The sequence below is a fragment of the Leptodactylus fuscus genome, chromosome 2 (genome assembly GCF_031893055.1).
Source record: "Leptodactylus fuscus isolate aLepFus1 chromosome 2, aLepFus1.hap2, whole genome shotgun sequence".
In the NCBI taxonomy this organism is placed as follows: Eukaryota; Metazoa; Chordata; class Amphibia; order Anura; family Leptodactylidae; genus Leptodactylus; species Leptodactylus fuscus.
Window position 1 is genome coordinate 234,994,677 of NC_134266.1, and position 24,243 is coordinate 235,018,919.

General features: G+C 42.0%; 1 protein-coding gene across 1 annotated transcript in view; it reads right to left on the reverse strand.

Moving 5' to 3' along the window:
• RAPGEF3 (Rap guanine nucleotide exchange factor 3) overlaps window positions 1–24,002 on the reverse strand; it is a 62,651-nt gene extending 38,649 nt beyond the window's left edge. Inside the window, exon 1 of the mRNA XM_075265796.1 lies at window positions 22,961–24,002. Coding sequence (XP_075121897.1) covers window positions 22,961–23,119 — 159 coding nt within the window. The 5' untranslated portion in view covers window positions 23,120–24,002. The remainder of the gene's footprint in view (window positions 1–22,960) is intronic.
• Between the last annotated feature and the right edge of the window lie 241 nt (window positions 24,003–24,243).

Consider the following 24,243-nt stretch of genomic DNA (forward strand, 5'->3'; position numbering starts at 1 on the left):
ATGACATACAATGCAGTATGTCACAATTTTTGTCTGACTCATTATAACAAAAAAATATTCTAGTTTCACACTAGCATTCGAGTTTCCGTCCTTCAGGTCTGCTTGGTTAAACCCTATCTGCTTAAAAAGTGGTTACACGGAGAAACCCACAGACCCAATAGACTATAATAGGGTTTGTCAGTAAACTAGCGAAAAGAAAACTCCTCACTGCAGGACTTTTCTCTCTGATGATTTTATGCGGGTTTAACAGCAGAACGCTCGTACGCCAATGTGAATATAGCGTTATAAGTCACAGAGGTGTACAGTATTGTCCCATATTAGCCTATAGGTACCCTATTATAATATATACAGAGAGCCATGACCATGAAATGCAATTGAACCCCCAGAATTGAACTTTTCTTTTCCTTTTTCTCCTATACATTTTATTTTAAACCTACTGTATATTGCTTTATGATTCTGTCTGCAAGAGGCAGCTGAATGGTTATTTAGTATGACATTGGTCATTAATAGACTTCAATGGGAGGTGAGCTGCAATGATTGTTTCCGATCGCTATACGAAGCTTTCTGCTTCCGCCCTGTATAGTGTATAGGACAATCTCTTCAGGTTGTCAGTCCGGGGGCTGGCTGTCAGGCCTTTATGGCCTATCAGGCCTATGACTTGTAAGTTGTGGACAGGGGCGGTGCTGTTTCTGAAAACCTTGATAATCCATTCAGGCTCAGGGCAGCACAGGCTGATCCCATCCACACATTGCCAAAAAAATCTGCAGAAAAAAACATGATGCGTTTCTGCCGTGTCTTTTTCCGTAGTACCCTTTGGGTTTGTCTGAGTACGTGGGGGCCTTAGCCTTAATGTGAATCTTTGGGCAGATTTACTTTGGGTAAGTTCACACAGAGTATTTTGGTCAGGATTTTGAGGCCGTATCCACCTCAAAATCCTGACCAAAAAGACGGCTCCCATTGAAATCAACGGGAGCTGCTCAGGTCATTTTTCCGGGAACCGGTTTGTTCCAGCTCCTGGAAAAAGAAGCGAGGTGCTCATCCTTCAGGCCGATTCGCCTTGCGATTTGGCCCGAAGACACTCCCTCCTCCCGACTAGACCCATTCATTCGGCCTAATCCGGAGCGGAGTGTGCAGCTGGATGCCAGTGCAGTGCACCGACTTTCAGTTGTGGATGCCCGTATTTTGGTCCGGAACCTACGGCAGCCTCCACCTCAGGTTCCGGACCAAAAAACCCTGTATGAACTTACCCTTAGTCAATAAATGGACCTCCTAGGGCCATTAAAGGTGTTGTCAGACCCCAAATTGATTTTTCACCTTGATAACCTATCCACTTCTCCATTACCTAGCAGTTTATGGCACCCAGAAACTGCCGGAACAGCTGATCATGAGGGGTCCAGTCGCAGACACCAGCAGATCACATACTGACCACCTATCCTGTGAAATACAGGCACAAACAAATTAGTGCATCCAACTGTGGTGTACGGAAAAAATGATGCCCCTTTTTTTTACATCCCCGTGCTCAGAGACGTCCTGTTCTGCCCACTCCCTATATGCCTTCTGTGTATAATACTAGTAATACAGAGATCTCTCTTTGTACTGTTAGTGGCTTTTTTTTGTATTAGGGACAGTTATAGGCAGAAATGACCGCCCATGAGATTTTTTCAAAGTAATATTTTTAGCTCATAGTTAAAGACATTCTGTGCGGAACAGGCAGAACAATAACAGCCATGCTGTGCGCCCTATAGCGTTGGTATGAAATCGCAATCCAACATCTGCCATCACAGCTAGATAACACAACAAAACTAGGCTTCTTGGCTTTAGTAAACCTACAGCCAAGCACGTGGTTGACTCTTGTCTAACTAATGTAACATTTTGCAGCTGGAAAAATAGCTGATCGCAGACTGCAAGAATGACAGTCGGTAAAACAACTAATATCCCTATATATAATGGCATCTCTAAGGTTGGGTTCACACAGGGTTTTTTGGTCTGGATTTTGACGTGGAATCCACGTCAAAATCCGGCTCAAAAAACTGCCTCGCGGAAAAAAGAAGCGACATGCCCTTTCTTCAGGCAGATTCCACCACTGATTCAGGATGATAGGACGCACCGCCATCCAGTCGCGCACAACGCTCCGGATTAGGCCAAAATGAATGATCATGCCCGTTCTGGAACTGACCGGCTCCTATTGATTTCAATGGGAGCCGTCTTTTTGGTCAGGATTTTGAGGCGGATATGGCCTCAAAATCCTGACCAAAATACCCTGTGTGAACTCAGCCTTAAAGTGCATTTAGGGCATCGTGTATTCAGACAACTCATTATCACTTGTGCAAATAGGTCAGTTTGCAAGAGAATTTACAGCAAAAATATAAGGATTTCTACCATGGTTTCGCAGTTTGATATTCTGCAGGTAAATTAACCACATTCATCCATTTCCATACAGAATCCAATTCAATAAGTTACTTGTTACCTCTCCTTCTGTCTCTACCCCTCTTCCCCCATAGATTGTAAGCCCTCGCAGGCAGGGCCCTCTACCCCACTGTGCCAGTCAGTCATTGTTAGTATTATATCTACCTGTATATTCTGTGTATTGTATGTAACCCCCAAATGTAAAGCACCATGGAATTAATGGTGCTATATAAATAAATAATAATAATAATAATAATAATAATAATAATAATAATAATAATAATAATAATATTGATAATCATTTCTAATAATCTCCATTAACAATGTGGATTTCCCTTTGAAAACAATGGGAGGCAAATTTCATACCAATTTCATTGTGGAATATGTCATGGGAATATATCCTTAAATTACCTCAAAATCAGTTCTGAATTCCAACTAGAATCTGCTTCTCAATGTTTCTCAATGTTCGGGTGCTTTCACACGGAGTAACGCTCAGCTCATTCTGACACGTAAACACGTGTCAGAGTGACCGCTGTAAAACAGAATCCCATTGACTTCTTACGCATGCTACACATTGAAATCAATGAGAGGCTTTTTAACCCATTGATTTCAATGTGTAGCGCACGTAAGAAGTCAATGGGATTCTGTTTTACAGCAGTCATTCTGACACGTGTTTACGTGTCAGAATGAGCGGAGCGTTACTCCGTGTGAAAGCACCCTTAGGTATAGACCAACGCAGGACTAGTAAATATGCAGATTCCATAGCACAGGAATAGAAAGACCCTCAAATTCCTCTTCATTTTCCACTATGCAAACTTACCCTAAAACCTACAATTGCCGTATATCAAGAACAAGTCAGTTTGTTAAAGTATAAAGAATATTTTGTACATAGAGAAGGGCGATTTGGTTCCTAATGTCGTTTCCAACTAAACCAATATAACTGTGTGTGTGGGGGGGGGGGTGGGGGGGGGGGGGGTTGACAAACAGCTGCCAGAACATGGTCCATGAGGAGGAGGTAGATGACCTGTGAACCTTACAGGTTATTAGTAACTAATTCCTGTGATAATGCCACTGCCATTTGTAAGTCACATTCATTGATGAGTGTATCATATAGAAGAAGTTAATTACTTCTAATGATATTGCCAATTCTGAGCTCCACTAATTGCCAAATTTGTCATGTCAGCAGCGAAGTTCATTATTTATTGTCATATTAACAGTTCTGAACAAGTAAACTCCTATCACAGCTTTGGCTGATGAGTAGACAGGCTCCTGTCATACAGTTATACTAAAGGAAATCACAGTTCATCCCCCCGACTGTATAGAATGTTCGAGATTATCTAGGAAAATATAAAGAGATGGAATAATTACACCGGCCTCCTGGCAAAGCTGGTAATGTCTCTATTTGCCTATGCTAATGCTGAGACATCATGGAATAGACAGCAGGGGAGGTGACAAAAAGGAAAAAAAATCATTCACATTGACCTTCTATGACCGCTTTTGGATCTCTGGTGCTCTCTTATGACTTCATACGCGCGGGGTCACTGTTGAGGCCTGTGATTGGGCCACTGGAGGTCACATAGGCGTGGCAAGCATCATGATGTCATGTCGCACTGTGTGCCCATGTCACCTCTGAGGCCCAATTACACATGTCCCCAATGAGGCTGGGGACAGGACATCACAGGAGAGAGCCAGTCATCACCTTCTCTGGGCTGCCATCTGTTATACTCAGGGGACCCATAATATAATTCCATCACTTTCACGTTGACTTAACTTGGGCTGTGCTTGCCTTAGAGAGCTATATAGGTTTCTAGTAGTCCTGAGAGTGTTCTGTACTTTGTTTTAATTTATACCGAACTTGTTTGATCCAAAACAAATCTCGTACCTAAGCTGCCTGAACCCAAAACGAATTCTGAGAGGTTCGCCCATCTCTGTTGAGAAGTGTTTTTGCTGGACTACTTCTGTGAATCATCAAGGATACAACCAGAGGCTGATAAAATATAGCATTCAATAAACTGAATGAGAAAAAGTGCAGGACTAAGGAATACATCATTTTGTTGTATTATAGGGTCATTGCACCAGTACTTTTATATGTACGGCACAATTTTACTTGGTACATATAAGTAATTGCATATGGATTCTATAACTGTACTGGTATTAGTATCAGACTTACATGCTGCAGATACTGTATTGTGAAACATTTGTAGGGTGGCATCACTATGTAAGTACTACATGACCCTATTCCGTTTTAAGAACAATTGGGGGTTTAAATGTGTAATTTTTAATAGTATGCATATCTAGATATTGTTATGTTCATGGGAAAACCCTATTAAATAGCTTCATAAAGAGGTGCATATATAGAAACACAAGGAGGCCTATGCCAACATCTACAACCATCTGGCACAGAGCTGTATACTCTACGCACTTGTGGTTAATTATTACTGATTTCATTGTCGCTATCACCCTAAAACTGCAGAGTGGCGTCATAGGACAATCTGATCTGTGGCATTCTGAATGATACATATCTCTGAACATGTTTGCTGCTTTTCGGCTGGCATGCAATAAATACTGTCAATGTACGTTTTGTTTGGTCAGTCTGAAGTAGTTTTACTAGCTGTGATGTAATGGGAAGGCTAAGGTTCAATTTAGGACAAGAAGCTGGGACTTGGTGGGATCAAAGAGCTGGAATATCATCCTTTATGTACCAAAATGCTTTAGTAAGAGAGCCAAAGGCTTTTCTAACTAATGCCAGGACTCCGTTTTTCAGGGCACCAGGACTAAGGAGCAGATATACTAATCCTAATCCTGTCTAATTTACAATAGTGAGGCTGCAATTTAATCCAAACAGTCCTAAAATATAGAAGATTTATCATAGTGATGCTATGGTGATGCTGGATGATCAATCTGGAGCATCTTTAGTTTGTCTAGTCCAGCGATTCCCAACAAGGGTGCCTAGGAAACTTGTCGTTACTTTGTTGCCATCATGCAATATTTTCTGTGTGCTTAGAATGTTTTTTGGTCAAATTTTTTCAATAGGGATGGCCCAAAGAGTCAGAAAAGGTTTGGGAAAATATGGTCTGGTCTAAACTAATTGGCTTCGTTTCACTAGAAATTTGCACCAGAATATTGGAGCAATTTTGGCATCCATTGTCAGGCCTGGTTCACATCTGTGTTTGGTATTCCTCACATGGAGACCCCCTGAACGAAATACCGAATGCATTGACAAGTGGTGAGCAATGACAGCACACAGATCCCATAGAATATAATAGGGTCCATGTGTTTTCTGCACGGTGTCCGCACGGAACATGCAGAGAGAAAAGTACTTCATGAACTACTATCCTCTCTGCATGACTCATAAAGACATCGCGCGGAAAACACTCGGACCCCATTATAGTCTATGGGGTCTGTGTGCATTCACTGCATTTGGTACTCTGATATATATAGCATAAGGAAGAATAAAATTATAATAGATAGTACTGTGCATCGAGAGTGATTTGTCAATGTGTAAAAAGGAGGTGAGCGATTCCACTGCTGGTGCTTATGCTGACCACATGGCTATCGGGGCTATGCAACGACTAAAATGCCAGTCTGGCTAAACTACAGAATATTCATATATAGCAGATACACCTGAACATAGTTTTTGTGGATCCACAATTGCGGATAATGTTACAGACCTATTGACTTTTGCCGCTGTGTGTCTGTACCATAGTCTTTTTGCTGATCCGTAATTGCATATAACATATGGACAGGTTTGCCTTGAATTGGGGATCAATATTTGTAGACAGTAAAAACTACTACGAGTGCTGGAGGTCTAGCTTACAACTCCTGAACAGTCCATGGCATTTCCCATTGAAAGAGTTACTGCCAGATGCTCAGTAGTTCCTGCAAGAGGTTGCCAAATATGTGAAATAAACTGTATTCCAAGAATTAGAAATATGCACCAGTTATCACAAAACCATCAAGGGTATGGTGCAATTTTTCACTGGATGGACATATCTATATGAGCAGTGTTTACATTAATGTTACTTTAGCACTCCCTGCAATATTCCCTTACACAAGAGCTTATACTTTAAGGGGAAATTAACACGGGAGTTTTTTGGATCGGATTTTGACGTGGCGGCCGCCTCAGAATCTGGTCCAAAAAACGGCTAGCCGCAACTGGATACCAGTGCAATGCATACAGTGCACCGGCATCTAGTCGCGGCATTCCGCTCCAGATTAGGCCCAAATGAATGCGTCTAGTCAGGAGGGAGTGTAGCGCTGCGGACGTCCGCGGCTGATGCAGCTGCAAATTCTGCCTGAAGAAAGGGCATGTCGCTTATTTTTTCCACGAGCGGCAACAAACCACTCGCTGAAAAATCCCATCCACACATTGGAGAAAAATATACACGAAGTGGACATGCTGCGATTTCCAAAACCATTGTGGTTGATTTTTGTAAACCACAGCATGTCAATTACATCTATGGAAACGTTTCCCTATATGTATAAGGTATGCAGAAAGTCTGCAGAAGGAACCTCTGTGAACTTTCTGAGAAAAGTTTTACGGGAAAAACTGCAATGTGTTGACGCCATAGTTTTTCCATCATGGCATGCTACATGGGACCTTAGCTTTAGAGTATTTTCCAATCCAACACAGAACTAGAGATGAGTGAGTACTATTCAAAATGGTCGTTTCGAATAGCACGCGCCCATAGGAATGAATGGAAGCGACTTTGCCGGCGGCCGGCCGCTTAACCCCTTGCGTGCTGGCTACGTCCTTTCATTCCTATGGGTGTGTGCTATTCGCAACTGGAGTTTCGAATAGTACTCGCTCATCTCTAGACAGAACACTTTTTTGTTGTGGCCCGCTTAAGGTGATTTGTCCCTTGAATTACAAGGAACATCAGTCACTATTGCCTATTTTTAGATAAATGTAGCTAAATTGTTCATTTTAACCTACACTACAGAATTCTTGCTCAGCAGTAATTGCGTTCTCAGATTCACACCCATTCACATCTTTTCTTCTTATCTTCTGTGAAGTCTTGTCATCTTAGCCATTATTATAGCCACGCTCAACTACCAAATACTTAGTGTAAAGTACTAGTATGACAGTCACAAAAATATCCTCAATTATGTCCTAAGCATAAACATTTTCTTCTGCAGAACAAAGTGTCTCCGACCTCTCCAAAGAGGTAGTGCAATAAAACGGGAGAGAATTAGTAATGGGATTACAGATAAGTGGCCATTATGGTTTGGACTGTGGCTGGATCCAACCAATGGAAATCTATCGTATCGTTGAGCGTATTTATTAGGTTGGCTTCAGAAAGGTTATTGATCATTATTTTCTTCAAGGGTCTTTTAGTTTCAGCAAATTTATTATATATTTTTTTTCTAATTAAGCTTTTCTGTATACGGTACTTTATGTATCCTACGTTTTATCTGCTGGAAGGTGCAGATTCTCATTACAGAGATTCAGCCAATAGGATCTGAAAAGTACTGTAGCTGTCCTCAAGAAGAAAGAAAATGGTCAATTTAGCACCACCTAAAAGCTCGATAAAGGGTTGAACATTGACTCAAATCTCTCTAGTGGGGTCCATGTGGTTTCCATTTGGTTTTCGCCAAAAAAAAGTGAGAAATGCGGAGAGAAAATGCCGCTTGCAGAGCTTTTCTCTTCGCATTTTTCATGCAGAGAGGGGAACGAAATTTCCGTACGGAGTACAAGCACAGATGTGAACTGAGCCTTAGTCTGACATAACCCAGAAAGAATTTACAAGCATCTAAAATAGAAGGACAATTACCAAATATTTCTTCTAGGTGACAGCACAGAAATGGTAATTACTTTACTAGTAGTTATATTAATTAGAGTAATTAACTTGTGTACAATTAGGCACAACACAAAGCACAAGATTAAAATATGTGAGCTGGGAAATGAAAAGGTGCCCATATTAGTCTCTTCATGCACCAAACGTGAAAAGAGGTATATTTGATACATGAACCTTAATGTGCCACTATAATCTATAAGATGGCCATAAGATTCAGTTCTGCCACATAGTATTTGCTTTAGGACGATAGCCCTGACAATCAGTTAAAGGGATTCTATCATTAAAACACATTTTTTTCTGCCTACCACATAGGAATAACCTTAAGAAAGGCTATTCTTCTCCTACCTTTAGATGCAAATGAATTCTCTTGCAGCACTGGAGACGGGCCCCAGCACTCAAAGAGCACTGGGGGTGTCCCCAATGCTGCGAGAGAACTCTCCAGCGATGCCTCCATCTTTTTCAGGAACGTCCTCTTCATGCGTCTTCTTCCAGCGCAGGCGGTCACACTTGTAGGCCTCAGGCAGAGCCGACTGTGCATCCCTGCAGCCACAAGGAAAATGGCCGCTTACACAGTAAGTAAGCGGCCTTTTTCTTGTGGCCTGTGGGCATGCGTAGTTGGCCCTGCCCAAGGCCCTATGTGGTAGACTGAAAAAAAAAATGTGTTTTAATGATATGATCCCTTTAAGATGGCCCAACAAATGAGCTGAACAGGGGTGTAACTTAAGGCTCAAGGGCTCTTTTCACAACCAGCAGTAGCAGTAGTACATTTTTGCATTTACATTTCCTTCTCTATGTGGACCCTGACCAGCATGAACACTTGTTCATAAAACCTCTGTGCACATAAGCTTTCCATCATTCTCGTTGTCCCCCAAATACTAATCATTCCCCATTTGTGCCCCAGTCTCTTGCACAGAATCCCTCTTTCACTATATGCTTCTGATCACCTGCTATTTTTTTTGCCATTAAAGAGTTTATTTTCTCCTTTCTGAAAGTGGAAGGCTGTGTATCATAAATCTTCTCACTCCAACTCACCATAAGGCAAGGATCATAAATTTACAAGCCGCAGAGTGCCAGTCATCAAAAGAAATCAGAAAAAAAATTTAAAAATTTGAGACTGACCTGTGGAGCCCCCTGATTTCTGGACCCAGTTGCAGGCGAACCACTGCAACCTTTAAAGTTACACCAGTGCTGACTCATTTCAATGTAAAGTAATACTTGCCACGTCCTATGTAGTATTGTGCAGAGCCTTGATATTAAGGGAAAGACTGTAAAAAAGTGCTACACGGCTCTAGGAGAGTTTCCTTTCTCCATACAATAGCCATGCACCCCTCCTTTCCTCCTTTCTCATTGCACAGGGTTTCCTGCCTTATTCTGATCCAGAAATCCTGAATTACAGGACACATCCGGCAGGAGTTTGGCCTTCTTCCAGGCCTCACCGCTCTGGTCCCGAGTGGATTTGGCAAGACTCTGCTGTTGCTATGGATATGCACAGTGTACTTTAGGGCACCCCGCCTTGCCCTTGGTTCTAAGGGAATATTTGCAAAGCTTTTCCCATTATATATCATTTCAGGCTCTGACGTGCTCTATTAACCATTCGGCCAGAAACTTCTCAGACCTTTGAAATAATATATGCTAATATAGGTTGAATGGTTGGCGTTTTCTAAAGCCTCTATTTAAGCTATTGGAAGAGAAAGTCTCTGCTTTCCAACGAAAAGGACTAAAAAAGTTCATCAACCTAATAGCTCAACGGTGTAGAATATGTGCCAGTCACGCAACAATAGGCCGTTCAGCAGGTTATTCTGCCCTGTGTGGGCATGTATACTTTCTAGAGGAATACGAGAATCGTCTCAGCATATATATGCACCAGAGGAGCCCATAGCACCCTGGCAATATAGTGGCTTAGAATACGAATGACTGCTCTTCATTGTCTTGGGGGTCTATCATCCGTAGACGGATAGAAGATATACAGATAGAAGATATATATATTGTATGTAGTATTGCAGCTCGACTTTATTGAAGTTAATAGGACTTAGGTGCAATACCACACATGACCAGTGGAGAGGTGTGATGCTGTTTCTGGAATGCATCACACTAGCGTTGGCTGCCCTTTCGGGATCTCCATCCCCCATTCCGACAGAACCTTTTATAGTCTATGCGGTCCATGAGTTTCGGTGGGTAACCGCTTATAGGGTTTCCGTTCAGGCTTGGTATAAGACACCGAGTGGTAAATAATAAGAAAATTATTCAACTACTTAAAGGGAATGTATTACCATTTTTTTTTTTATTATGCTCCTTTTTCGCATGTGTGGTTTTTTTTTTCCTGATTGTAGGTTTTTAATTCCTTTTCTGTGAATTATTATGGGGATAGCCATCTTGCCTGAGCTTCTCCTATGCGCTGTTAACAGTAATATAGTGATATACTTACAGCAGTCTTATGGCCATAGAAAGCAATAGACTGGAGCTGACTCATTGAGGTTTATGGAAGGATTTACTTTACCTACAAGGAGGATAGATAAACTGTGACATCTCCTATAATAGTGGATGTAAAGATGGGTTAGTAGTTTTATCTATAAAGGAGTGATCTTCTGTTGTAATCCTGTCTATCTTATCTGTCATGTAAATGAGGTTTCTGCTGCAAAGAAAACCTCTACAGAATTGGCAAGTTTCAGTCTATTATTAGGCTTAGTGCCCAGAGTGAAAATTGTAGGATATAGTATATTTCTAAAAATATAGATAGTGGCATGGAAAATTTTTAAAAAAATCATATAAAACAATGCTATCCACTGCTACTATGATGCTTAGGTTTAGTGACCATTTAAAGAAGATCTTTCAGGTTTCTTGGCATGTCTATTTTAGTAACAAATTGTATTTCAAATGAAATTTAAATTCGGGAGGATTTTTGTCTTAGAACAATTCATTCATTCTAAAAAATTATGAACAAATTGCCAACTAGGTGTTACCATTAGTGGTGTTACCATCAGGGGCGTAACTACCGTAGAGGCAGCGGAGGCGGCTGCCACAGGGCCCGGGCCATTAGGGGGCCCGGTGATAGCCGCTACCGCTGTGTGCAAGGGCCAGTAAGGGACATAATACTGTGTGCAGGGGCCACTATGGGGGATAATACTGTGTGTAGGGGCCACTATGGGACATAATACTGCGTGCAGGGGCCACTATGGGGCATAATACTGTGTGCAGGGGCCACTAAGGGACATAATAGAGTGAGGAATAGGGGGCCGGTCGAGGTCTTTGACGTTGGTGTCGGTTGGGGGGGGGGGCATGTCAAAAGTTTGGCACGGGGCCCCACCATTCCTAGTTACGCCACTGGTTACCATTATTATGCTGCTGGTATCAGACTGTTCAGGAACATACTTCTGGGACAAGAGGAACAGTAACAGCCAGATGTAAGGATTACTGATGGTACCTCTTAAACGGTCACAAAATTTTTTAGTATATGTGAAAGTTGCTGTAATGTCATGTCTCCCATTAAAATTACGTCCTTACATAAGGCTTCTAGTCAGAGGAGTAACCTGAAGCTCTGGGGTCCCAATGCATAATCTGTAAGGCTAAGGCCGCATGTTGCAGAGACATGGGAAAATATTCCACAAAGCAGTAACTACACTGGAATCAGGGGTGTAGCAACACAGGGTGCAACTAGCACCATTATAGACTGAGGCCCCACATTGCTGGAGTGCAGCTTTTTTGTTGCAGATTTTGCTACATATTTTTCAGCCAGAGCCAGGAATGGATTGAGCAGAAGGAAGAAGTATAATTACTTCCTATATACACTGTCTACCAATAAGTATTTGGACACTCATGCAAATGAAGATATCTGCGGTCGTGATGTACGTCATGCCTTCCGCTGTTAAATAGGAAACAGCATTGGCATTAGTCACATGTAAGATGTCACGAAGTGCAGAGCTGTCCGATTTAGAGAAAGGGGTAATTGTGGGGTACCACAGAAATGGTCGGTCCTTAAGGGACATAGCAACGAACTGAATTACCCAAAATCGACAGTGGCCTATGTGATTACGAAGTGCAAGGTGAGCGGTGATTGTCGGAATGTGCCCGGAGTTGGCAGACCCCTGAAACTGGGAGATAGAGACTGACGAGTGCTGGCCAGAGAAACCGCACCCAACCGATGGCTCACATACACCAGGAGTTTCACCAGGCGTCCAGGAGTATTGTGTTGATCAATACCATCCGTAAGGAAGCATCTGCTGGGATCTACCAACTATTGAATATGAATAAATGTTGTTTTTCTATTCTACCGCAGTTGTCCAAATACTTTTCGGTAGACAGTATATTTCCCATTCGTTTTGTAGCCATTCTTGGCTTTGTCTCAAAAAACCACAGCAAAATCTGCAACAAAAAAAAGGTGCATTTCAGCAACGTGGTGTCTCAGTCTACAATAGTGCTAGTGGCACCCTATATAGCTACATCCTTGATTCCGGTGTAGTTACCGCGCTTATGCTGGGTTCACACCAGCGCCTGAACTCCGTTTTCAGGTTTCCGTCTTCTGCATGCCCCTGTTTTGTGCAGGAAACGGAAACCTGCAGAATGGAGTATGGGCGCAGATGTGAACGAGCCCTGTGGAATATTTTCCCTGTAACAATATCTACTCTATTGGTATCATTTTTTAGCAATATGCAGAAGTAATACAAGGTAATAGTAAAACACCATCTAAGCCCTTTCTTCTTGGGTATACAGCGGGACTCATCAACCTTTGGCACTCCAGCTGCTGTGAAACTACAACTCTCAACATGCTCCATTCATTTCCATGGGAGTTCAAAGTTTAACAGAGCCAGTATGCATGCTGGGAGTTGTAGTTTTATAACAGCTGGAGAGCCAAAGGTTCCCTACCCCTGGTATACACCATTTATGGGTTAGGCTTTACCCTGTCCTAGGCCCTACACTAGTCTGCGCTGTCTATGATGTCATGCAAAATTCAGGTCATTGGGGTCATTTTTAGCATTTCTACTGGCCACCATAATTACATGTCTATTTTTGCTTTAGAACACAACCACATTAGCATTGGAAAGAGTTTTTACAAGCAAATGTAATGAGGAAGGAATTTCAGCTCAATCGGCACATAATACGGCTGGATGGCATACGTTCCCACAAGGTTCTGATATTGATAGCTCTGGTTCTCGGCCAAGGTTATGTCACTGAATTATAATCTGTGGCTTAAGTGAAGGGTTGAGCTCTGTTCCTGTAGTTTACGACACCTAAATAGCTTAAAATACACTCACACTTCCTACTGTGGTAAAAATAGCTCGAAAATCTTATTGTGCAGACGCTCACAATGGACCAGCAGATGCCTCGGTGTATTTTTATATACATAATGTGTATATGTAGCCTATAAGAGCCTATTATGGAGTAGTGCCAACCGAACGCTCAAGGCTGTAACTTCATCACTCTAATAACATGACAGCTTAATACGAGGCAAATCCATTTCTCCACTGTTTTAAATACAAACAATTCTAGTTTTACATAAGGTCTTACATAAAGCTTTGGACGGTTCCATCTTGTGAAATACTTCTTGTAATTTTTAGACGTGTAATTACATGAGTTGGGAAGCTTGTTATTTAGGACGGTATGTTTTAGCGACAGCTGAAGAGGAAATTAGTAGTAGTTATTAATAATATATTAATTAGTTTATTAATATAGAAATGTTATCCTTCGCTTCCTCCTTTCTTATATTTCCGTTTTTTCTACTATTGAAATCTAAACTGCTGAATGTATAAAGAATTCTTTATGTATCCCAGGAGATCATCCATTTCCTACCCCATTCTCACAGTCCTATTACTGGCTGTAAATATTGGCCAACACCTTAGTTAACTGTTGTTGGCCAAGAGCTATTCTCTGAATTCCCCCCATAACACATGCACACTCGGCTCAGCCAAACATGTTCGTTTTCTTAGTAGGGAGAAACAGAAATTGTTGGCAGACAACAGAGTCTGGCAGTTTACTGCCATCAGAAAAAAAGTATTGGGTAGAATGTCCCATCCTTCTGCAGAGAGTCAGCACACCCTGTTATATATTAAAGGGTCAACCTGTCCCACCAAAAACAGTGGTAAAATTAGGTGATTCCTGGTTTCCCGCAACAGTGATAGCAACCACAGTTTGTTACAAATTGAATGTGTTTTAGGCCTGGTTTATATCTGCGTTCAGTATTCCGTTCGGGAAGTCTACTTGAGGACCCCCTAAACGGAATCCTATATGCATTAAAAAGCGGTTAGCTAAGAAACCACACTGACCCCATAGACAATAATGGGGTCCGTGAGGTTTCCACACAAATCATGAGGGGAGAAAAGTGGTGCTTGCAGTACTTTTCTCTCCGCATGATTCGTGCGGACGCTGCGCGGAATCCACACGGACCCTATTATAGTCTATGAGGTCCATGTGGTTTCTTAACTAACCACTTTTAATGTGTATAGGTTTCTGTTTAAGGGGTCCCCAAGTGGACTCTCCAAATGGAATACCGAACGTAGATGTGAACCAGGCCTATGTTGTTTCCTCTTCATGCATGACTATGCTGCTCCTCCTTCCTCTACTGCTTTGTATTAGTGTGTCTTAACTATTAGTCAGGGACTTAGATCTTCACCAGGTAACAGGCCGCCTCAGGTTCCGATCCAAGAACCGGGTAACCGTGACTGAAAACTGGTGCACTGCACCGGAATCCCACCGTACACTCCACTCCAGATTAGGCCCAATGAATGGGCCTAGTCTGGAGGAGGGAGTGTCTTCAGGCCGAATCGCGAGGCGAATCCACCTGAAGAATGAGCACCTCGCTTCTTTTTTCCAGGAGCCGGAAGAAACGGCTCCCAGAAAAAACTCCTGAGTGGTTGATTTCAATGGGAGCCGTCTTTTTGGTCAGGACTTTGAGGCAGATACGGCCTTAAAATCCTGACCAAAAAAACCCGTATGAACTTACCCTTAGACACAAACCAATGAGGAAGAGCCACCTCTAAGTAAAGCCCACAAAAAACCTGGCAGCCTCATTTCAAGATCTGCTGAATTTACAGGATTTACTGGTAGCATCTACTACTACTTTATTTGGGCACTAGTGATGTATAGTTCATGAACTATTAGTTCAAAATCTGATCTTCATAGTGAACTAACTCATCTAGTTTACATTCCTGGCATAGAATAGATCATCACTAGCCCAAGATGGAAGAGGGAGAATACAGCACAGCAACTCCTCCTGCAGACTCACTCACTGGCAAACTACCACTTGCATTTTGGGTCCTAATGCTAGAAAAATAGAAAAACTCATATGTGAGTGGGAGAGAGTCTATTTACTAATGCATCTCAATAAATTAGAATATCACCAAAAACGTATGGACTGCGGCTCAGTGGTCCAAAGTGAACTAAATTTCCCATCAGTATTGGGCACCATGGTTGTAAACGTGAAGAGAAAGACTAGAATTTGTAATAATCCTGTGCATGTGGTTTTTCCTCTAGATATCTCTTTGTCAGATCTAGAAAAATAATGATCCAATTTAAAATATTGGCTCGATCCCAAATACTCAGTTGAGGAGTTCACCAAAAGATGGTTAAAGGTGTTTTGACACCCAAGGCAAAAATACAAAACTCAACTTGTCAAGGCATCTGTTGATATTTACAGCACAATTGCATGACTTTGCTATATAGTTGCATAGTCTATAAATGTTATGTTTCTTGGAGCCCTGTCCTTAAGTAAAACTAAAAAGAACTAAAAAGGTCAAATACCCCTTTTATCTATAAACGAGGCCGGAGATGGAATTAAAGAAAACAGGACTTTGGCTCCTCAACCTTGGATCTCCCTGGTTTATGTTTAGGCATACAGGTTTATTATTGACTATATGTCTGTTCACACAGGACTGAAGTATGATTTTTGCTGCAGTTTTCCACAATCACGGCAGAACCAATGTGACTTTGCAATGACTATGGGATAACATTGCAAAAAATGTACCCCTGAGCACAGAGGTGAAGCTCATGAACCCCAATGCCAATTCTCTATTCATAGTATAGTGCCATGATGGCGAACCTATGGCACAGGTGCCAGAGGTCGCACTCAGAGCCGTCTCTTTGGGCACCCATCTGTGGAATAGATTATACTATGTGGGGGCCACCGTGGAGCAAATTTTTCTGTGTGCGGAGCATTGTGCAGCAGATTATACTATGTGGAGGCCACTGTGGAGCAGATTGTACTGTGTGGGGGTCACTGTGGAGCAGATTGTACTGTGTGGGGGTCACTGTGGAGCAGATTGAACTGTGGGGGGTGGTCACAGTGTAGCAGAAAGCTCTATAAAGCCCCATTCATATGACCATATTTTACAGGTCTGTAATTGTGTGCAATTGTGGATCCGCACATTATTATGGCACTTTGTGATAAATTAGTGGGCTTTGGGTTGCAGTTTGTGCACTTGGTCTCTAAAAGGTTCGCCATCACTGGTATCGTGTCTACTGTATAATGAGCCGAATATGGTTTCTGTAATTGAGTTTTTTCATCTCTGTCATATGTGAATCTTGAACCTGACTTTTTGACAAGGCATCCCACATATGACTCTTTTGTTTTCCAAATTCTGATCTATTCCATTCCTAGGTACTTTGCTGACGTCTCTCTATAATCTTAATTATGATTTTGATAAGATGGCTCAGCAATTTATAAAGTATGTGACTGAGATACAAATCTTCAAGCACTCTGCCCAAAACTGAAGAATGCGGCCTTCAGATTAGCCTAAGCAGTTCCTCCATACTTAACCTATTGACCCATTTCTGTTAATATAACCTCCTTACTAAAGCAGTGTTGGCTCTTGTGAGCAGTTCCCGCTTTCGTGTAGAACATATAGCTATGATAAATCATCGCACTTCATAAATTAACAATAGTAAGATCTGCCTTACTACATCTGACAGGTTTCCTGACCACTTGCTGATGTGACCCTGGTCAGCAAAAGGAAATGACAACGACATACCATGCAATCTGAAGATGGATTTTCCAAAATGTAGGTTAAGTCATGCAAAATCCATAAAATATTGGAATTACAGGATTGTGAGTGGTATTGCAACTGATCTCCTCTCATTTTAATATAAGTAAGGGGGAGACACAACCCGTGAACAGGTAAGGTACTATTTTTTAAAAAGTAGGACATTTTCCACTCTGTCTCTCTTAATTGACATAATTTCACATTATACTAGAAATGGTATAGGGTCTGCATGGGTCATTAAGATTAGGTCAGATTGTATCAGAATAATACTCATCATTGTGCATATATTCGGTGCTGTCATATTGGCAGTCTCTAATATTAGTCTTGCTTTTTTAAATTGTCATTTTTTTTTTCTTTTTCTTTTATCTTTCCAGTAACAAGTTTCTATGACTCATCGATTAAGACTGATTACCGTATATAAAATGAAGAACATTTTTGATCTTGAACACTACATGAGATGGAACTCACAAGCTATAAACTGATGGGACCCTTAGAGTAAGTTCACAGGGGTTTTTTGGATCGGAACCTAAGGTGGAGGCGGCTTCAAAACCTAGTAGCCGTGGCTGAAAACCAGTGCACTGCACCAGCATCCAGCCGCGCACTCTGCTCCGGATTAGGCCCAATGAATGGGCCTAGTCTGGAGGAGGGAGTGTCTTCAGGTCGAAACACGAGGCAACTTGGTCTGAAGAATGAGCACCTCGCTTCTTTTTTTCCCGAGAGCCGGAAGAAACGGCTCCCGGAAAAAAGACCTGAGCGGCTCCCATTGATTTCAATTGGAGTCATCTTCGGATACGGCCTCAACACCCTGACCAAAAAACTCTGTGGGAACTTACCCTTAGACATTTTCATTTCAGGGAGTATTACTGGTTGGCACCCCATAATCACCTATTGTCTGAGTGGTAGGAACTGTTTTACCAGAATATTAGGAGGTTATAGGCTCTGACAAAAAAAAACAAAAAACATCTGCACAGTATTCACTACCTGTACATTCAGTAAGAGGTGCAGGCTTCCAGAGGCTAGACTCCAAACTCCAAGAAGAAGCAGCACTCCGCAGGATCAAGTGTTGTAGTTTGGGCCTCTGAAAGCAGCAGGTCACAGGTGCTATTACTATCTCTGCACCTCTCTCACTACACCCCTGCAATAATGGGCCCCATTTTGGAGGCTACTTTGAAGCCAATGGCATGCTCTAGAGCAGGGGTCCTCAAACTGCGGCCCGCGGGCCACATGCGGCCCGCCAAGCACTTCTGTCTGGCCTCGCCGACAACGCTGGCAGGCGTGCATTTATAATGAAGTTCCTGGGGAGCTGGGGCCAGGCCATGGAGCGCACTTCACTTTACCTATTGGAGGGCACCGCTCCCAATGTCTGTGCGACCTGCGCAGCCTCCAGTCCACTGTTTAAAAAGTTTGAGGACCCCTGCTCTAGAGTTTATCTCTTATTTACTAGTTCATAAAATTGTTTTTCAGACCTAATGGATGATACTGTATGTTCTGCGTATGTAGTGATAACTAAATACTGTATGTTACTATGTAATTAGAAAAGGGTGTATATACGTTTATAATAGATGGAAGTTGGGCCCTATCATTTCTTCTAGTGGTCCCAAGGTGCACCCAATAAAGTCCTTTTGACACAACCTGATTATACATAGTTAGTGGGAATACTAGAAATAATTGACCCATGTTACTGTCTTCCCGATCAGCCAAACACACAAACACTCGGTTGTTGGCTGATGCCATCTTTTATGTACGACTGTCGGTAGCACATCAGCCATGTAGACAGTAATCTTCTGCTAAGGATGAATTAACCTGTATGGAGGAGGAATGATTGTAGTAGTATTTCTCCTTCTTCTTGTACTTTTACATCAACCTGTGCAAAAGTTGCCCTGTTGGCCGGCTGAACATCAGGCAATGTCAAACAGTCTTCGGAGCTAGGGTCAAATCCATGTTTAAGGTAGGTTTCATGTGGTCCTCAAGAGCCTGCTTCCATCTTAGAACCGTTTGTACTATTTCTGTCGTTTCTGATGACTTATCTGAGACTGACAACTATTGGCAGACACTAAAATGAAGGCCAAGATAGGAAAACTACAAAATGATTCAATCCCAATGTAAACCAGATCACCTTGTGAGTTCCTGTAGCAGTTTTCCAGTATTGATGGCAATGCTGAATGACAGTACATGATAGAACTGAGGCTGCTCACTCTCCTATCATGACTTAATGGTTACAGGGAGACAAGTGTTGTGCGCTTAATATTTACCTGGCTTGGCTCTTATGTCACGGTTCCTTTGCCTATGAACGTCAGCAGCACCTTGAGCAAATATTTCCACTCGGCTCGCTCCTTCCATGCTGACACCCTTAACTCTCTTCAGTCTTTCCCTAATATGCTCGTCTAAATATTTGACATTGCCACATAGCATAGCCCGTGTGACTTTGATATCGCCTCATATGCTGTATAAATATACTGACTGCTATTTTATCAGATTGAATCCAGGACTTGCAATGTACAACAGGACATAGTATGGAAAGGAAAATCCAAAAACTTATTCCGTTGTTCATCATAAGTTTGCTAGAGATTTTACACTAAGGCCTACCTGTGTGCTTGACCTATCAGAAGAATTGGTAGTGTAGCACCATGTGGCGTATTTCTAGAACGCGTTATGTCATTATACATCACTTACCTAGACTTATTATATGACGCTTATGGATTTATGAATACATTTTATAAATCTGCATTCCAGACAATAATGAAAACAATTACAGGAAATGACTTTCACTGTAATATTTTCCTCGCCTTGATAATGTGTGAATAAAACACAGTTGTGGCTACGATATATGGCAGAATGAAGGTGCAAATAGTTTCAGACAGGGGTGTCTAAGGCCCACGAGTAAGATACATCCTGGGGGCCCACTCTATAACTACAGCCAAATATTACTTGTTTGCAAATTGTTAAAATTGCTGAGAAATACATTTCTTAATAATTAGTAACATATTATTGCTTGGTCCTTGCCCTGGACTGTTTGTGTTGTAGGCAACCCGTCAGTAGCCCATTGACTGGCTCTTGTCCTGAGCTTGGACCCTCTTAGTTCTGTGAGTTGGGGATATGTGTCCAAACATCTGCATGCATCAGACACTGCAAGATGACTGGTCACTGGGGACCCTGCAAGAACTTTGAGAAGCCAGGGCCTAAGGAGGGAGGATACTATTTGCCCTGCCTCTACACCTAGATGACTTCTCAGCCACCTTATGCATTTATACAATAATATATTGGGTTGTTTTTACATAATCTACCCAGTTTATTAAATGGATAAGATATGGACACAAAGTCTGGCTGAGATGCTACAGTATATGCTGCCTGTCTATATGTAATACAGTGAGTGAACTGGGTCATTGGAAGGCCTCCCTGGCTCAGAAGCCAAAGGAGGGGGGGGTTCCCTGTGGAACATCACTATCTTGGGTGCATAACACATTAATTAAAGCTCAGCCCAACCCTCTAAACCTTTATGACTGCATCCAATTGTGTTTGAGGGTGCCCAGATTCATGTCAGCAGAGGGTTGGTGGAAGGGTAAGGGACATACTGAATGTTAATATTTGTAAACCTTTGTTCTCTCAACAAAAATTTATGCATGCTCTGCTGAGATGATCGAGAGTAATAGCTGCTGACCAAAAGCCATTGAAGGTGTATGGTCATCAGTGGCGTAACGAAAGTCTTGTGGGCCCGGTGCAATCTTTTTTTCAGGGCCTCTTAGCTCATCCCTACAGTGAATTCTTGATAGTGATGATTACGGACGCTAAGGAGTTTAATCCCCTTAGTGTGGTTAGGGTAATCTGTGGGTCTCCTTGGTTTATGGGCCAGATGGAAGCTGCACTCTGAATACTGATGCCAGTGCTTATGAGCCCCCTAAGGCTCCTGGGCCCGGTGCGACTGCACCCTCTGCACCCCCTCAAGTTACGCCCCTGATAGGAGGTAGCAGAGTTGTGTGTGGGAGAACGTGGGTTAGCAGAGCTGTATGTGTAACACAGAATAAGTATGAAGAATAGGCAGAACAGAAGCAGTAGACAGCTGAAAAGCATAATAGAGACTGAATTTAGCTGACTTTTTTTTCAAATAGGGCAATGTACAGTAGTGGGGGGGGGCCCTGAATAAGTCTTGCCTAACAGGGAGTCTGGCTGACAGCTTTTTAAACTGTATGGTCACCATAATAATGTTAGTAATAACTATATAACTATAGGAATAAAACAAAATATACTCATGCTTTCATTCTCAGAAGTCCATGGTCTCCTACCAGCCTATATTTACATTGGCCAAAGCTGCGACATACCATATAGGCACGTGACCGCTCCTGTCAATGACCGCAGTGATGATGCCAATGAGTACAGCTTGTGATATTTGCTATCAGCCATTGGCTGGAGTGGTCATGTGCTGGTAGAGTTTACTACAACTTCAGCCAATGTAAACACTAGAGGGGAAGGGGACGTGAACCAGTGGCATGGTGGGGAATCAACAGCTGTCCATGGGTATTTCTTTATTGTTATCACATTTTTAAAAAAAATAAACCAGCCACTTTCTTTCTGAGAGGTATACATGGCACAATATTTCTAAATGGACTGGAGGCTGTGAAGATGTCAGAATGAAAGCGCAAATTACAAGTGGTGAATGGGCATTGAGTCAGGATGACAGCCAGGGCACTTACATCAGAAGAAATGGCCAACTATTAATTTGTATATTAAAAGGAAAAAAGCAAGAATTGTCAACATGGGAGCATTAAATTCTCATAAAAGACCCATTATTATCATTGTAAAGTGCCATACACCATTATGTGTTTAGATTGCAACCAATGTACCTGCTGACAGACTCCCTTTAACATGAAAATCAATGCTCAACACTAATATCCATGAACCTGACCAATGTCTAACTCATTGAAATGAAACGTAAAAACATTTTTTTAAACTTCTTAAAAGGGCTTGTCCCATTAAAGACATTTATCCCATATCCATAGTAATAGGGGATAAGTGTCACAATGCTGAAGGTCAGACCACCTGGTCCTCCAACAACACAGAGAATGGGAGACTTAAAGTCCCCCATGCTTCCTCCATGTGAATGACGTGCCAGTGCGCTTGCATGACTGGCACCCCATTCACTGCCATGGGGTTACCAGGCTGCCAGAGATTACAGTTCAGTCCGTTGTTCTCCTCATCATGGATGATCCCCAGTAGTATGATACTTATCCCCTATCCCTAAGGGATAAGTGTCTTTAATAGGACAATTCCTTCACATAGCTCATACTGTGTATCAGCTTCCTGGACTTATAAAGGGGAAGTCGGTGAGATATTGAGGTCAATCTCTGTTTCACCTGAACTTTTACACAAGTAGCACAGGTTACCCTGACACTTATTGCATTAACTATACTGTAGCTTTTATTGTATCATGATTTGACTCATGTCAAATCAAAGCTGTAGGTAAGTACAACTAAAACCTAGTGTACCAAGAAACACAGTGTTACATCATACAGTATTCCTGGAAACAATTCATTTTCCAACCTGCGCTGTACAAATATCCTGCCTGATGGTAACCGGTTTGCTGTCCTATTGCCCTCTGCAGCATGTCCATAGCCTGACATTTATCTATTGCATTCTTCTAATATAAATCATAATTGTACTTTCCTAATATAGGCTCAGGCAAATAATGACGGTGTAGCTACAGTACAGTGAAGTCTAACTATTAGTAGACACGCATGTTATTATGACAACCGATTATACAGTGACACTAAATCTCAAGGCAAACATACATACCCATCTGATCCCTTGAATGCTGCTGGCAATGTCCTCAACTCTCTGGTCCACTTGAATCTCATAGGAATAACTCCGGAAAAAATGCATCTTGCTTCTGTGCCTCATATCATGTAAAATCTGACGTGGAATCGAGGAGACCCCAATGGTCAATACAAGCATGAGACAAACAGTGTTACTCACAGTCTTCAGTATCTGACCACCTTAATGTTCACCCATTTTCCTGCAGACTCCACGTTGACTTTAAATGTTGTTTTCTTTGGGAAGAAAATTGTCTTTGACACTGCTAAATCAATACGATTAGATTAAAATAACATCTCTAAGGAGTGGAGTGTTCGTTCCTACAGGATGCAGAAGGTATCGGATCATCTTCATCTCAAGTGGACAATATGGCCATAACGTAGGTTTTTGGAGCCCGTCTTGTAATAGTAAATTATAAGAAATTATATTATGGTTATATCCAACCTAGGAGATGGGTTTAGTAACAAGTTCCCATTAGGTGTTTTATGGAGATTGGGTTAAGGGTCCAATGTTCTGGTGTAGAGTCTGGTCTCACTTCTCATGGAATCTGTTCCTTTCAAACCGATTAATCAACCAAGTCTTGTAGTGTTCTGTTCTATGGCACAGAAGCTCGTAGGAGGAAGCACTAAAAACAAAATACCAGACCCCCTTGTGAGATATCTCTTTCCACATCCATATAGATGACTCTTTAGTGGTCAGCTACCATCTATGTTATCATTGTTCCTTCAGATCTACAAGCTTTAACTCTTTCACTTTCCAGATTAACGACAGCGTGTTGCTATACAAACTTCTTAAAAGCTTGTACCTACCACAACAAAGCCTGGGGCACCTGTACAGAAGCAGTCAGGCAGGTTGTCACAGCATTGATGGGTCCCTTGTGTAGGAACAGGTGTGAAATGTTCTTGATCCCCTAGGTCCAGGTTGTGATATGAAGTCAGAGCAGAGCTGATGTTACAATGAGAGCAGTGCAGAGGAAGCAATGTCTTGTACTCATACACACACTGCCTCTCACTGCTACAGCTACAAAAACACTTGGTAGGTCACCTAAGACGCTCTGAAGACATAAACACTCCCAAGAAAGCTAAAAGAAGGAGGGACAAGAGCGGGGAGGGAGATAATGCACAAGTGCTGGAGAATGAAGGGAGAATGTGGGAGGTAAGAGAGATAAAAAGCAGAAGTCACACAGAGACTGGCTACTATCGAATATCCCAGAATTTCTAGTAGAGCGTCCAGTCTTTTCTTACGGATTGTAATTATATATATAT